The following is a 15,451-nucleotide window of genomic DNA, read 5'->3' on the forward strand; positions in this document are numbered from 1 at the left end:
CTAAGGTCCTATCACTCCAGCCATGGCCTCGTCACGATTATTCCTCATGATCGCCGCTATAGCACCAGTATCATCTTCAAAGAAAGCTGCATTTGTATTCAACTTGTATGACCCGGGTGCTGGTTTCTCCCAACTAGCTCTAGGCATTTGGCTATCAGGTGCAAAAGCTGAATGTTTGAATACGTGTGTATTGCTCCTGCCGTGAGCGTCGTGCGGACAAGCGCTCAGTTACGTGGCACCGATCTGCGTTTCTCTGGCTCACTGGTTACCAAGCGGGATGTTCCAAAGCGCATGCACGACGAGACAGATCGAGATCGAATTAGGGCAAGATCGATACAAAACGTTAGCTCAAAAAGCTCATCTCCTCCGCAGCCCAGAACCATCCGGCCTAGTACTACACAGTACACACACAGTGTGAGGCAGACACGGACACGGAGGCGACGAGGGCACGAGGCTCTCGCTCGACTAGTCTCGGGAGGGAGGAGTCACGCCCTCGGCACCTCCCCAAAAGCGAAACCATATCCATGTTCCATGCGGCCGCGCCTAATCGCCGTCTGCCACGTGCCATATCCCGGATACCCTCTCCAAAACCTCTCCCTCCACAACGCACTCCCTCCTCCTCCTCCGCTCCTCCCTAGGCAGCTAGCCTCTCCGCCTCCCTCCCCTTCCGGCCAGCCAGCCACCTCGCAATTCCCTGAACCTGCGCCACCGCGGGGGCAATGGAGTCCACCGGCGCTGCCATCTCGGCGCCGTTCGGCTGCCGCGCGTTGCGCTGGGCCGGGCAGCGGCCTCTCCGGCCGGCCGATGCCAGGAGAAGGCGGGTGGGTCCGGGCCCCGGGCCGGAGCAGTGGAGGAGCTTGAAGGCGAGCTGTGTGGCCACGGAGAAGCCCGACGAGAAGGCGGCGCCGGGGCTGGGGGTAGACTTCGCCGACGAGGAGGACTACGTCAAGGGCGGCGGCGGTGAGCTGCTCTACGTGCAAATGCAGGCCACCAAGGCCATGGAAAGCCAGTCCAAGATCGCCTCCAAGGTTCTCTCTCTATCCTTTTATGTACTGCTACCGCTAATCTGCTACTGCTAGTGGTATCTTGTTCTTTGTTTTATTCCCTTATTTAATTGCTGATTTCTATGCATGTTTTGTTGATCTTGAATATACTACTCTAGTACTCAAGTGATTCTTTCCCCCAATTAGCGTTGTGTGAACTTCCAGCGTTATGGCGAATAAAATTAAAATCCCTAACATTAGTCTGTTTCTTTCTTGCGATGTACAGTAGTAACATTAGACTGTTTGAAAGATGAAGGATTCCCATAAGCACCACAGTAGCAAAAATTAATCTGGGTACTATTGCATACTATACTACTCCCTCCGTATCAAAATATAAGACTGCCTTTTGACACTATTATAGTGTCCAAAGGCAGAAAATACATAGGAGCTCCTGGGTGATCCACACCCTATATGAATATTAAACGTAAAAAATACCAAAAAAATCAAAAAAATCTGAAATTTGGGGATATTAAACCTGGGTTCCCAATCTACTCCTGTGTGAAATTTTATGAAAAAATACCAGCACACATATCCGTGGCGAAGGAAATACTATCCGAACAAAAATCCATCCAAACAGTTTTTTCTATACATAGAAATTTTTTGTCTTTTTCGCCACGAATAGTTTTCCTGGTATTTTTTTCACGAAATTTTACGCGGGAGTAGATCGCGAACCCAAGTTTGATATCCCAAAATCTTAGATTTTTTTTCAAATTTCTCGGTATTTTTTTGAATTTAATGTTCGTGTAGGGGTGTGAAGCAACCGGGTGCTACAAATCCGCTTCCATCCAAAGGGGGCTTATATTTGGATATAGAGGGAGTAGAACGCAAGTGGCATTCAAATGCACGTCATGCTAGTACTACCATGGCGTTGCTCATTTTTGACAAATCAAAGCAGGAATAGTCTTGGGTCGCCCATGCTTGTCATTCCTGCCTTCCTGGCAGGAGAAGAGTACACAATGTATTTGGTCTTGCGTTAATTAATTGCTCCTTAGGGACATGTCTTTGGTCGTGCCTTTGACTTGCTTTCTTTGGCAACGCCCTTTCACTAAGTATATCATTCAATAATTCCTACATAGCAAGACGCGGATCTTAGTGGGTTACAAACGTCATTGTGTACATGTTTCAATCCTTCTTTTACTGATACTCTGTACAGTTCTTTTTCTTCAAGGTTAATTAATTAAGTTTCGAAGTTCATCGTCATTTTGTTAACAATTTTTTGTCTGGTAGCATCCTTCAAGTAGTTGATTATGTCTTCTGAATCTTTCTTTGCAGCTGTTGCCTATAGCTGATGAAACTTCAGTGCTTGATTTGGTTATCATTGGCTGTGGTCCAGCCGGCCTATCTCTGGCTGCAGAATCAGCAAAGAAAGGACTCACTGTTGGTCTCATTGGCCCTGATCTTCCATTCACAAACAATTACGGTGTATGGGAGGACGAATTCAAAGGTAGCCATTAGTCGCAGTTGTGAAATGCAGCACCATGCTTGGATAACATCTTTACCAGCATTATCTTAAAAAGTGATACGTTTTTATCTTTTTATTTCCCAGATCTCGGCCTGGAGAGCTGTATTGAGCATGTATGGAAGGATACTGTCGTGTACCTTGACCGTAACAAGCCGATAATGATTGGCCGAGCATATGGCCGGGTGGACCGAGACTTGCTGCACGAGGAGTTGCTGAGAAGGTACATTCGATCTTGGAATTCAGTCGCGTCAGGCAGCATCATATATATGATTGTTTCTAGTAATGATAATTAAACAATTGGCAGATGCAATGAAGCTGGTGTTACATACCTCAACTCAAAGGTTGAACAGATAAAAGAATCTCCAGATGGACATCGAGTGGTATATTGTGGAAGGGGCCGCAAGATACTTTGCAGGCTTGCCATTGTTGCATCTGGAGCAGCATCTGGTAAACTTCTAGAGTATGAGGTTGGAGGACCACGTGTTTGTGTGCAGACTGCATACGGTGTAGAAGTCGAGGTACACACCAACCCTGCACAAAGTGCCCCTTCTGATTCGTGGTTTATTTCATGATTTGCATGTCACTTCATTCATGTCATTCGAGCTGAGAAATTCATAGGTTGTTTCTGCACCAGTTCAATTTTTCAGAATGATGTCAAAATTTCAGGTTGAAAGATATCCGTACGATCCCAGCTTAATGGTTTTCATGGACTACAGAGATTGTTTCAAAGAGAAGTTCACACACCCTGAGGAAGCCAATCCAACATTTCTCTATGCCATGGCCATGTCATCTACACGAGTTTTCTTTGAGGTCTACATGAATATTTTTTTAGCAGCGTGTTTCTGCAATGGACACGTTTCCATAAGGATAGGTCACTGACCAAGATAATTTATCACAGGAAACATGCTTAGCTTCAAAAGATGCAATGCCTTTTGATCTCCTTAAGAAGAGGTTGATGTCTCGGTTGGATGCGATGGGAGTTCGTATCATAAAAGTATACGAGGAGGTAACGAGTTTGGAGTTGATATCCATACTGGTTTATCTTGCACAGGTGTGCTGAATTTCTGTTGAGTCTTGATCTCAGGAGTGGTCTTATATTCCTGTTGGAGGATCCTTACCTAACACAGACCAGAAGAATCTTGCATTTGGTGCTGCAGCGAGTATGGTCCATCCTGCAACTGGTACATACAAATCCTCAACTTGAACTCGTCATTCTTTATTATTTGACATACATATTGACAATATTGTAGAAAAAAATTCATAGGATATTCGGTGGTCAGATCTTTGTCTGAAGCTCCTAGATATGCTTCTGTGATATCTGATATCTTACGAAATCGTGTCTATTCTGGACAATATTTGCCTGGAAGTTCTGAAATGTCCAGTCCATCAATGCTTGGTACAGATTTCTTCCCTTGTTCACTAAATCCAACAGATAGAATAAAATCACTTAAAGATGTTTTGCAGAATAGGAGAAATGAGCAGAAGTATCTGCTGCTAACCATTGTCTGATATTTCAGCATGGGGAACACTATGGCCTCAAGAACGGAAACGTCAGCGCTCATTCTTCCTCTTTGGATTGGCCTTGATAATTCAACTGGATAACGAAGGCATTCAAACATTCTTCGAGAGCTTTTTCCGGTTACCCAAATGGTAATTATGCCCGCTCGATGCATTTACTGCTTGTTTTCAGGCCCTGGACTAAGTATTTCCTTTTTCAAGAATACAATACGCAAGGATGCGTATCTTTCCATTGATAGAAAAAGTTTGAACAAGTAAATATTTCCTTGCGCGTGATTTTTGATGGATCGATCTCCTGAACAGGATGTGGCGAGGATTCCTTGGTTCGACGCTTTCGTCAGCGGATCTCATGCTGTTTGCACTCTACATGTTTGCAATTGCGCCAAACACTTTGCGAATGAACCTCGTCAGACACCTCCTCTCGGACCCGACTGGTTCGGCAATGATCAGGACCTACCTGACCTTGTAAAACCATTTGATGACTAGTCTGCGAGAAATCTAGAAAGTGTACAGTTTTGTAGTTGTACATAACATAGTTAGAGATGTTGGGGGATATCACCTGCCATGTGTTGCCTCTGCCTATGCCTAGTAGTGGAGTAAAGCGTGGATCTTGTATAGTTGAAGTGGCCATGGTTTAATTTTAGGTTTGGTCTGGGTCAAGCTTCTCCGGGTGCCAAAAGTGGGAGCGTGCAAGAATAGCCAAATGTGCTGGTCTAATCTGGTACCCCCTCGCCCCCTAGGTCATTTAACGGCGGCATGCACGGGGAGGATCTTTGTAGGCAAGGAAGGGAGCAGGAGGAAGAGGAGGAGAAGGGACGCTTCCGTCGTTCCCTCAACCTCTCTGCCTCTCCTTTCTCTTTCTCTTGGTGGCCGCCCCTTGTAACATTTGGCATCCATCCAACTGATCGGAGCATCGCCGGCATCCATTCCCGGTGGAACCGATGATGCAGGGAAGCCCCCTGAGTCCCGATGAGCACCGGCTGACCTCGCCGCCGAGCCTGCACCAGCCGGCGTCGACCATCGTCGTTGCCATCGACCGGGACCGCAACAGCCAACTGGCCATGAAATGGGTGGTGGACCACCTCCTCTCCGGCGCCTCCCATATCATTCTCCTCCACGTGGCGGCCCACCCTCCTGCAGCCAACCGTACGTCGTAACTTTCTTCCGCCACATCATTCTTAATGATTTCCCCCATGAAAGCTTTTTTTGAGGGAATTTCCCCCCATAAAGCTAGTGCAACAATCGTAGCGATGGTGTTGTCGTTGCGCAGATGGATTTGCCATGGCTGAGACGACGCAGGACGCGCTGGAGGCTGAAATGATGGAGATCTTTGTCCCCTTCAGAGGATTCTGCTCTAGGAATGGGGTAAGCCATGCATGCATGCATGCATCACTCACTCATCAAGCACGTAGCGTAGCGTAGCATGCATATATAGGTTTCTGAACGTGCGTACGTGGCAGGTGCAAGAATCGGAGGTGATACTGGAAGAGGCAGACGTCCCCAAGGCCATCATAGACTACATCAGTGCCAACAAGATCCAGAGCATCGCGCTGGGCGCGTCCAACAGGAACGCATTCACCAAGAAGTGGAAGAACCCCGACGTGCCCTCCAGCCTCATGAAGGGCGCGCCCGACTACTGCAACATCTACGTGGTCGCCAAGGGCAAGCCCGTCAACGTCAGGCTCGCCAAGTGCGGCGTGCCGGCCGACGACAGCGACTTCCTCCTCGCAACCTACTCCAGGAGGAGCTCCAGGAGCCAGCTGCCGCCGGTCTTGCCCGACTTTTTGTCCTCCAGCAGGCGCTCCATCGACAGGCCCGAGCTCACCACGCGCCCGCCGTTCCGCGAGCGGCCCCTGCAGGCGTCCGCGACCAAGCCCCACCTCCTCTTGGCAAGGATGGACAGCACCACGCTGCGCTCCAACTCCCACGACCCATCCAGCCTCGACCCCGACTTCGCACAGGCCGTGCATTTCCCCTCCATGGACTTTGGCGAGAACATGGACGCGCTCCCCCTCAGCCCCCGGGAGCCCGGCTCGCCCCTCTCCGCCGTGAGTTCCTCCTACCTTCCTTCCTTCCTGCTTGCTTCCTTCCTTCCTTTCCCGTCGAGATCGATCCATGCATGATCGATCCATGCATGCATGTGCTTAGCTTATTAGTTGGTACGTGTAAAAAAGGCCCAGCGCGAGGTGGAGGCGGAGATGAGGCGGCTCAAGCTGGAGCTGAAGCAGACCATGGACATGTACAACGCAGCATGCAAGGAGGCCATCAACGCCAAGCAGAGGGCCAAGGAGATGCACCTGCTCAAGATGGAGGAGGCGCGGCGCCTGGAGGAGGCCCGTCAGTCGGAGGAGGCCGCATTGGCGCTCGCCGAGATGGAGAAGGTCAAGTGCCGCGCCGCCATGGAGGCTGCCGAGGCCGCGCAGCGTCTGGCCGACCTCGAGGCACAGCGTCGCCGCAACGCCGAGGTGCGCGCGCGCCGGGAGGCCGACGAGAAGGTGCGCGCCCTGGACGCCATCGCCAACCACGACTTCCGCTACCGCAAGTACAGCATCGACGAGATCGAGATTGCCACCGAGGGCTTCTCCGAGAGTCTCAAGATCGGGGAAGGCGGCTACGGCCCCGTCTACAGCGCCAGCCTCGACCACACTCCGGTCGCCATCAAGGTGCTCCGCCCGGACGCCCAGCAGGGCCGGAAGCAGTTCCAGCAGGAGGTGGAGGTGCTCAGCCGCATCCGCCACCCCAACATGGTCTTGCTCCTCGGTGCCTGCCCGGAGTACGGCTGCCTCGTCTACGAGTACATGGAGAACGGCAGCCTCGAGGACCGCCTGTACCGTCGCGGCGGCACGCCGACGCTCCCGTGGAGCCAGCGCTTCAGGATCTCGGCTGAGATCGCGACGGCTCTGCTGTTCCTTCACCAGACCAAGCCGGAGCCGCTGGTGCACCGAGACCTCAAGCCGGCCAACATCCTGCTGGATCGCAACTACGTGAGCAAGATCAGCGACGTCGGGCTGGCGCGCCTCGTGCCACCGGCGGTGGCGGACAGCGTCACGCAGTACCGGCTGACGGCCACGGCGGGCACCTTCTGCTACATTGACCCGGAGTACCAGCAAACGGGCAAGCTGGGCGTCAAGTCGGACATCTATTCTCTGGGCGTGCTGCTGCTGCAGGTTATCACCGCGCGGCCGCCCATGGGGCTCACGCATCACGTCGAGAAGGCCATCGAGTCCGGAACCTTCGCACAGATGCTGGACATCACCGTCAAGGACTGGCCCGTGGAGGACGCGCTGGGGTTCGCCAAGCTCTCGCTCAACTGCACGGAGATGCGGCGGAGGGACCGACCGGACCTCGGCACCGTCATACTGCCGGAGCTCAACCGGCTCAGAAACCTCGGCATCGCCTACAACCAGGCGCGCGCCACCGTCCCTGCTGGCGACAGCAGTTCGCATGGGGACGGGAACGGGCAGGAAGGGGTCAGCTCACCGACGGCTGACGCGGGGTTGTGGAGAACGGCGGAAAGCTAGCATTGGCACACATACACAGGGTTGTCTGTATATTAGCTCCGTTTCAGATAGAGAGTGAGCTTAAGTAATTACTGTACAAGAGGAGAGGGGCATTATGAATGCCCACGTTCTTTTTGAGGTTAAAAATACTTTACCTTGGTGTATGTAGTTTCTAGCATGCTTAACATTGACATGTTTGCAGTGCTGGCTCATAATTTTGATTCACAAACTTTGTACATCCATCGATTCAGAATGTTTCTCTTTTTTTTGGGCCTGTATACTGAATTTACATGCCACTGGTGCTCTTTTCCTTCCCGAGCAACGCATCATCCGACCCCGTCACATCATCTGCTTTTTCTCCAAGACAACCAGGGTAAACTATTGTTGGAAAGGTGCTGCCAAGGGCGGCCGAAGCCTGTAAACGGGGCGACGGGGATGAACGGCATCGCTAGGAGCGGCCGGTTGGGACGCTGCAACCACAGGTGCTGCGAGGATTGCTGGGACCGATGGACAGAGGTGCTACAACGAGCGAGGCGCGCTGAGACGGTGAACCAGCGGGGCAAGGTGCTGCGACGGCGACCTGATGCTGGGACCGACGAGTGGCACTGGAAACGGCAAGGCAAGGTGCTTCTATGAACAAGGCCGCTACTACTGGGAGCGGCCAAGCAAGGTCTGCAGCAACGAGACCAGGGACAGCGAGTGCGCTGATGAGTGGTTGGCAACGGCAAGCTGCTGCAGGCGTTGGGTGGCACCCCGTGCGCGCCGGTGGGAGCAGGGGACGAGATGTGTGGGATTATTTCTCGTTTGCTCTTTTTTGCCGATCAAATCTGAGGTGCAGGATCCAACGGCTGATGACTGCCCCTATCGGACGGCGCACGGGGTGACCCATCTGAGCTCCAGGCCGGTCGGCGGCGCCTAGCATTGGCCATTTTAGAGTAGAGTTGACATGATAGGCTAATGCGCATGGCATGCGACAGGATGCATCTGAAGATGTTGCAGTAACGTTGCCTTGTTAAAGGGTAAGTTATCAAAATGTTTTCTCAATTTTTTTTTTAAAAAAAGTATTCTACAATTGCTATTTACAGTTTGGTACAGACAGTCCACATGTGGTCACTCTACCATTACGAACCTGCATCTGTTATGCTCAGGTTCCGATTCCAACTCGACACCAAAACTGCAGCAGCGGCATTGCACGGTAGGACGGTTTACATTTTTGCACCATGCAACTCTGGGGGCAAAAGGAGGCGGGTGTTAATTAGTCAACGAGAAGTGGGAGAAATTCAGAAGGATATACTATCACTGAGAAGATTTATCTGAGACACAACGAATTATATATATTGCAACGCTACAATGTGGTACGATAATAAGCTAGCTACATAAAAGGCTCAAAGCATTTGTTCGGTACTACTACCATCCAATTTATTTGTCACTGGAAAGATTAGCAGACGCACCTCAAAAGGGGTCAGGTGAGAGATCTGCCAGCCCATTCACGATCTCTCTTCTTTAACTTCGCTTGCATCTTGTTAAACTTCTGTTTTCCTTTCTCCAGAAGAGGGTCAACCACTACATAGTCATTTGGATCATCCTTCCTAGTCATACCATCCTGTATAAAGATAAAATAGGTTCATGCATCTATTTCCCTTGTGTAGTGCGCGGGAAAAAGAAGAGCCGCAAGGATACCAGTACCTTCGAAGATTCAGGTGCGAAAGTGAGACGGTTGGCATGCCACTCTTTGTAGTCCTCACTGTTTTCTGCCTTTTTTTCCATATTAGCAGGCTTATTACTCATCAAGGAAGCCTTGAACTTCTGTAACTTTGCTAAAGTCTAACGGAAAAAATTGATGTTTAAGAAACAGTTAGGCACTCAACTTCAAGAACAAAAGCTGACACGTAGAAGAGATGCCAGCTGGAATATGAGTATGCATGATCCATCATGAAATGGCATAAGGAAGGTGGACACAAGAGAGCAGAAAAATAATACCTCCTCTTCACGGCCTTGGAGGCTGCGTTTTCTCTGTTTTTTCAAATGTTTCTCTTGTTCAGCTGGATTTAGCAGTTGCAAATTAACATCTCCTCTGGACATCCTTTCAGTATTGGCTTCAGAGCCAATACCTTTTTTCTTCAAAGACAGTTTCCGTGATTTTGATAATTGATGATCATCGTCGTCTTCGTCATCATCGTCATCGTTGTCATCACTCCTGTGGACATTTAAATTGTTAACAAATTCAGAGAATAACTGCTAAACTAGATTACCTACATGTTGTTAATAAAATCAGGAGCAACTGCAGGAGTAGATTATAGCAGAATGCTGCTTAAAGTTCGAAGTGTTTTTACTGTAGGCCCTCTCCAACTTCATGTGGGTAAAACAACTTAAGAATGGTGTTCATCGACTTGGAGAGGGCCTACAGTAAGATACCGCGGAATGTCATGTGGTGGTCCTTGGAGAAACACAGAGTCCCAACAAAGTACATTACCCCCATCTAGGACATGTACAATAATGCTATGACAAGTGTTCGAACAAGTGATGGCGACACTGATGACTTTCCCAGTAATAGGACTGCACCAAGGGTCAACTTTGAGTCCTTATCTTTTTGCTTTGGTGATGGATGGGGTCACAAGGGATATTATACAAGGAAATATCCCATGGTGTACGCTCTTTGCGGATGATGTGGTGCTAGTCGACGGCAATAAAACGGGGATTAATAGAAAGTTATAGTTGTAGAGACAGACGAAATCGAAAAGTCTTAGGCTAGTAGAACTAAAACTGAGTACATGAGGTGCAGTTTCAGTACTACTGGGCACGAGGAGGAGCCTTGATGGGCAGATGGTTACCTCAGAAGGACACCTTTCCACATTTGGGGTCAATGTTGCAGAATGATATCGATGAACATGTGAGCCATCGAATCAAGCTGGATAGATGAGGGGCACCGAGCTTATGGCGTCCTCTGTGACAAGAGAATGCCACAAAAGCTAAAAGGAGGGTTCTACAGGACGGCGATTCAACCTGCAATGTTGTATGGCGATGAATGTTCACCGACTAAAAGACGACATGTCCAACAGTTAGGTGTAGCAGAGATGCACATGTTGATATGGATATGTGGCCACACAAGAAAGAACCGGGTCCAAAATGATGATATACGTGATAGTGATAGAGTTGGGGTAACGCTGATTGAAAAGAAGCTTGTCCAACATCGTCTGAGATGGTTTGGGCATATACAACTGAGGCCTCCAGAAGCGCCAGTGCATAGCGGAAGGATATAGCATGCATAATGTCAAGAGAGGTCGAGGTAGACCAAACTTGATATGGGAGGAGTCTGTAAAGCGAGATCTGAAGGACTGGAATATCACCAAAGAACTAACCATGGACAGGGATGTGTTGAAGTTAGCCATCACATGCAAGAACTATGACCAAGTTTCGAAATCTTTTGGGTTTCCACTCTAGCCTACCCCAACTTATTTGGGACTAAAAGGCTTTGTTGTTGTTGCTGTTGTTGTTGTTGTTGTTCAGACATGCAAACACACACAAGACCATTCTTCCAGTATCTGCATGACGTAGATACTTATGTTTAGATTACCACATGTTATATTCGACACATGGTAACCCTGCTACCAAGAAAAATTGTGACCACACAATATGCAGAACTAAACTATTTATCATAATGGCAAGCCGATGAAAAGTAATTTCAATAGGATTATGTTACAATATTAGAAAGATCACATAATTTGTTGTCATTCAGAATGGTGATATTATGTCCCCGGGTAACTTATTGCCTGTTACCAGATATGAATACTTGCAAGTAGTAACAGACTTATAAATGAGTTTTCAGGAAACTACCGCTTAGTATTAAACAAAAGCTCAGGACTAAAAGGACATGTAGGAATACTACGGGCCTGTTCTGATTCTCTCCAGCTCTCAACTCCAAAAACTCCACACGTGAAGTCGCCCCGAACGCCTGAGCTCCACGGAGTGAACTTCTCGGAGCTGAGCACTCATGCAGTGCAAAAAACTGAAGCAGCATCGACCCAGCTCCACCGAAACCAAAAGCTGGAGTTCGCTCAAATTACACCTGAAATGCCACCGCCAAGTGTAACGATTCACTCCTGGCCGCCGAACATAACGATTCGCTCGTTCCCAGCCACCAAACATAACGATTCGCTACCTGTTTCCACACGTTGGCCGACCTGGGCTAGTTCTGCTGGCCCATTATGGCGCTAAGGCAGGCCACCCATGCTGCAGCCCATACTGGCGATGGGAGAAGCCAGCGGTCGCTGCCGAACGAAGTTGTCTCGCTGCGTGGAGTGAGAAGCTGGGATGGGAAGCTGGAATCGTGGAGTTGGTGGAGTTGGGAGGAGATCAGAACAGGCCCTACATGGTGTTGTTCACAAGAACAGATATTCTGGTTGATCAAAACATCATAATGATAACCTACCACATTGAACTAAACTACCAATAGATATTTGCAGAAGAAAATCACAGTGCATAGGGAAGAAGGATAAGGAACATATAGATAAGGTAGATAAGGTAGACATAATAATAGAACCTGTGAGCTGGTAATTCTTTATCCTTCTGATGAGATTTATCTGTATCAAAGAGGGGCAAACAGATTGTTCAGTTTTCCAACTTATATGCAGCAATCATGTGACATCAACCAAAAGAATGCAAGTAGCTGTTACATAATCCTGCCTCTCATTATGTCTGTCATGGCACAGTAAATGACTGAACTGGAGAATGGCCATCTTAATAGAAACAGGAATAGCAAATTACCTTTCTTGGAAGATTGACTCTGCTGAATATCCCCAAGCTCTCTACGTTTTTTTAGAATCCGTGAACGCATCCTGTTGTCAAAATCCTCCTCATTCTCATCTTCAGGAGAATCATCATTTTCTGGATCATGCTCTGGCTCTCTGGAGTCAGCTTTCTTCGAGATTAAAGCCTCCCTGATAGATAGGACAGTTTCATTTTTCTTCTCCTCTTCCTCCTTGGACTGGATATTTGCAACAAGCACAATGGTGTTCAAATTTGACAAGGTCTAAAAATATTCAATAGTAAGCAAGTAGCTCTTATTAAGCAAAACCTGATCAGAGCCCAGGATACAACTCATGTTCTAAACCAATTCAAGACGAAAAATGTATTTGAGTTATTAATAGTTTATAACAGGAATATATTTAACTATATGAATAATCAATAGAAGACAAAAGACAGGAAATTAGTCCAATAAAGCACTCGGTGCAAAAGTGCTCCTTAGGTAGTTAGTGCTGTTAAAGAGAGAATGCTAGAAAAAATTAAGAAAATGGTCCCATTTTGTGACTGGCTTCTAAAAATGTTGATTATGAACCAGTGAGGAAGCATGATCTACACAAATACAAGTCAAAAGAATAAAGTTGACGAAGTAAGAAAGCTAGCAACACACATGTCTGCTTTCAGATGGTATGCACACTAACACAGCAGAAGTGTGCTGCACAGTATAAAATGCCATGTCCGCCAGTTGGACAAGGTGTCTTTAGGTTTTTCTAGTGCAATATGTTTGCTAGCAAAGGATTGGTTAACATCCTACAGATTTCCTCGAGCACAAGTGACACAATTGATAATACTCACCAGTTGTTCAACCTGTGGTTCCACTTTAAGAAAACGGGGGTCATCAAGCACATCGTGGATACTCTTTATTTTGTCCTTCACAAAAGAAGCTGCCTCATTCTCCTCTTCTTCTACCTCATCTCCAAACGAGAGCACATTAAGTTGCCTACAGGATGAATGGACAGTCAAATGAAATCCAACACTGATACCTTATCTTTGCAAGGAAAATTGGTTCCAACATGCAGAGAACATACTTAACAGCTTTCTTCTCTGGTTTCCTCTCAGCATCAGCCTTGGGAGCAGGCTCAATCTTCTTAAGTTGTCGTGGAACTATATCATCAAATGGGTTCCAGAGTACCTATAAAAGCAGAAACACGCATAACTAAGTAACAGCTACTTAGGCTTCACAAGTAACAGTAAAACAGATAGAAGAATCTGTTTGTTGCAGAAGTACCAGAACTAAATGAAACATGAGGGGAATAACTACCTCAACTGAGAGAATTTTCTGTGGGTATACAGGCCGATCATCCTTATCAGTCTCGATATCAGCCAAGGCCAGAAGATTGAAGATAGAATCCCCAGTGACCTGGACGCACACATACATACATGGTAAACTGTAATCACCTCCAATGGGGACAGTCTAGGTAGACACTTACCTTCCCAAAAATTGTATTCTTCTTATCAAGCCAATCGCAGCGGTCAAGGGTAATAAAGAACTGGCTTCCGTTCGAATGAGGTGTGCCAGCATTGGCACATGCCAATAAACCCCTGTGATTAAACCTCAGACGAGAATGGAACTCGTCAGCGAACGGTGCCCCGTAGATGCTCTCACCCCCTGCAGATTGATGTCAGATAATCATAAGGTTCAGTTCAGAACACCCCCAAATCCACCAATCGCATGTATGGCTCGAACAGATATTCAAAACCGAGACACTAATCATTAATTTGATGCACAATCCGCGATTCAGTTGGGTAAAGACCGGCAGTGAAATACGGAATCAGTAAACCTACATCATATAGGTCTGGTTAGGGTTTGGGATCTCACCGGTGCCGGAGCCGGTGGGGTCGCCGCCCTGGATGAGGAAGGACTTGATGACCCGGTGGAAGAGGGTGCCGTCGTAGTAGCCCTCCAGGCATAGCTGAACGAAGTTGCGCGTGGCCTTGGGGGCCTCCTTGGCCCACAGCTCGATGTCGATCGGACCGGCCGTTGTTTGCACCACCACCTTCCCTTTCGTCGGCGGCTCCAGCACATACACCGACGACATCTTGCTGGCCTGCCCTACGCCGCCGGCCGCCGGCTCGACTCTCGCGCTCCGGCAGGTCGGTCTGTCTCGAGATTGTGGTTCGGGTGGTCCGGTTCGTCTGGCCCTGTTTGCGCTCGATTCTAGAACCGCCTCCACCAAATCGCCAGTTCCACAGAGCTGTTTACGCTCCACGAAAACAAAATGTATATGGTACGTTTCCTTAACGTGAATACGTATTACTCTTCTCTTCTCAGGTAACATGGAGCACTTGTTTAATTAAATTCTCACATTTCTTTTTTCATATTGAGGAAGATTTATGGGAAAAGTTTGGTTAGTTGATCAACTACCAGTAGCCAGAAGCTTGCTATTGGTATTATTGATCTGATTTAGATACTTCTCAATCCGTCACGGTCGTTGAGATAGTTCGATACCATCGAGATCCCATTCCAAGATAGATCGTTATTTTGAGACCTCTAAATATTTTAAAGGAGAAATGTACTGTATATACAGATGTGTAGTATGTGCATATGAAGTTTTCATCAGTATATCTTCTAAGCTATGGTGTACACCACAAAGACAAATATATATAATTTCAAATGGAATTAGTCTTTGGTTTTTTGAACCACAAAATTATTATTTTATGTAGCCTACAAATAAATAAATTATACTCCTCATAGCAACACTATTTGGACGTGCCTACTAAGTTAGAGCATCTCCAATAAAAAATGTAGTTGCAAATACTAACTTTTTCATCTCCGAGACCCGAAAACCCCTCCCTGACAAATGATGTAGATGAAAAAAAATACATCTTCGCCTCACGAAGATGTAAATTTGCCAGCCGCGCGCCAACCGCCCAACTGCCTTCCTCCCGCTTCCGCTCGACCGCCGCCCACCCGCCGATTTGGCCCAAAATCGACGCCGCTGCAGCCTGCCCGACGGTCGCCCGCCTCGCTGCAACTCTGCCCTCCTGTCCCCTGCATCATGCCTCGTCGTACTAGCGTCGTTTGTACCCTGCAGCCACTGATTCGTTTTCGGCCGCCGGAGGTTGTGGTCGAGTTGATCGCCGTTATGCCTTCCACGACGAGCTCGTGGTCGGGCTAGGCTTGTTCC

General features: G+C 48.1%; 3 protein-coding genes across 3 annotated transcripts; 2 read left to right on the forward strand and 1 right to left on the reverse strand.

Moving 5' to 3' along the window:
- Positions 1-533: 533 nt before the first annotated feature.
- LOC119276154 (lycopene epsilon cyclase, chloroplastic) lies at positions 534-4,640 on the forward strand. Its single transcript, XM_037557147.1, has 10 exons — positions 534-1,028; positions 2,316-2,487; positions 2,590-2,725; positions 2,810-3,023; positions 3,172-3,315; positions 3,404-3,511; positions 3,590-3,686; positions 3,770-3,901; positions 4,023-4,155; positions 4,327-4,640. Exons 1-10 carry the CDS (start codon positions 720-722, stop codon positions 4,490-4,492), a joined length of 1,611 nt encoding a protein of 536 aa, XP_037413044.1. The 5' UTR covers positions 534-719; the 3' UTR covers positions 4,493-4,640.
- Positions 4,641-4,804: 164 nt separating this feature from the next.
- Positions 4,805-7,838, forward strand: LOC119276153 (U-box domain-containing protein 52-like). The gene is made up of 4 exons (XM_037557146.1): positions 4,805-5,169; positions 5,294-5,388; positions 5,484-6,071; positions 6,198-7,838. Exons 1-4 carry the CDS (start codon positions 4,965-4,967, stop codon positions 7,542-7,544), a joined length of 2,235 nt encoding a protein of 744 aa, XP_037413043.1. The 5' UTR covers positions 4,805-4,964; the 3' UTR covers positions 7,545-7,838.
- Positions 7,839-8,516: 678 nt separating this feature from the next.
- LOC119276156 (peptidyl-prolyl cis-trans isomerase CYP57-like) lies at positions 8,517-14,482 on the reverse strand. Its single transcript, XM_037557148.1, has 11 exons — positions 14,143-14,482; positions 13,754-13,932; positions 13,585-13,683; positions 13,352-13,455; positions 13,119-13,263; positions 12,288-12,507; positions 12,064-12,103; positions 9,504-9,720; positions 9,210-9,347; positions 8,975-9,126; positions 8,517-8,751 (listed from the first exon to the last, which is right to left on the reverse strand). Exons 1-10 carry the CDS (start codon positions 14,360-14,362, stop codon positions 8,986-8,988), a joined length of 1,503 nt encoding a protein of 500 aa, XP_037413045.1. The 5' UTR covers positions 14,363-14,482; the 3' UTR covers positions 8,517-8,751; positions 8,975-8,985.
- Positions 14,483-15,451: the final 969 nt, after the last annotated feature.

The sequence above is a fragment of the Triticum dicoccoides genome, chromosome 3B (assembly GCF_002162155.2).
Source record: "Triticum dicoccoides isolate Atlit2015 ecotype Zavitan chromosome 3B, WEW_v2.0, whole genome shotgun sequence".
Classification (NCBI taxonomy): domain Eukaryota; kingdom Viridiplantae; phylum Streptophyta; class Magnoliopsida; order Poales; family Poaceae; genus Triticum; species Triticum dicoccoides.

Bases quoted from the DNA above. Each gene is read 5' to 3' on its own strand.
- LOC119276154 (XM_037557147.1), top strand. From the start codon at position 720: ATGGAGTCCACCGGCGCTGCCATCTCGGCGCCGTTCGGCTGCCGCGCG. The intron at 1,029-2,315 runs GTTCTCTCTCTA...CTTTCTTTGCAG, and splicing joins AGTCCAAGATCGCCTCCAAG to CTGTTGCCTATAGCTGATGA. The intron at 3,902-4,022 runs GTACAGATTTCT...CTGATATTTCAG, and splicing joins GTCCAGTCCATCAATGCTTG to CATGGGGAACACTATGGCCT.
- LOC119276153 (XM_037557146.1), top strand. From the start codon at position 4,965: ATGATGCAGGGAAGCCCCCTGAGTCCCGATGAGCACCGGCTGACCTCG. The intron at 5,389-5,483 runs GTAAGCCATGCA...CGTACGTGGCAG, and splicing joins GATTCTGCTCTAGGAATGGG to GTGCAAGAATCGGAGGTGAT. The intron at 6,072-6,197 runs GTGAGTTCCTCC...CGTGTAAAAAAG, and splicing joins CCGGCTCGCCCCTCTCCGCC to GCCCAGCGCGAGGTGGAGGC.
- LOC119276156 (XM_037557148.1), bottom strand. From the start codon at position 14,362: ATGTCGTCGGTGTATGTGCTGGAGCCGCCGACGAAAGGGAAGGTGGTG. The intron at 13,684-13,753 runs GTAAGTGTCTAC...GTGTGCGTCCAG, and splicing joins AGAATACAATTTTTGGGAAG to GTCACTGGGGATTCTATCTT. The intron at 9,127-9,209 runs GTACTGGTATCC...ATCTTTATACAG, and splicing joins TCGCACCTGAATCTTCGAAG to GATGGTATGACTAGGAAGGA.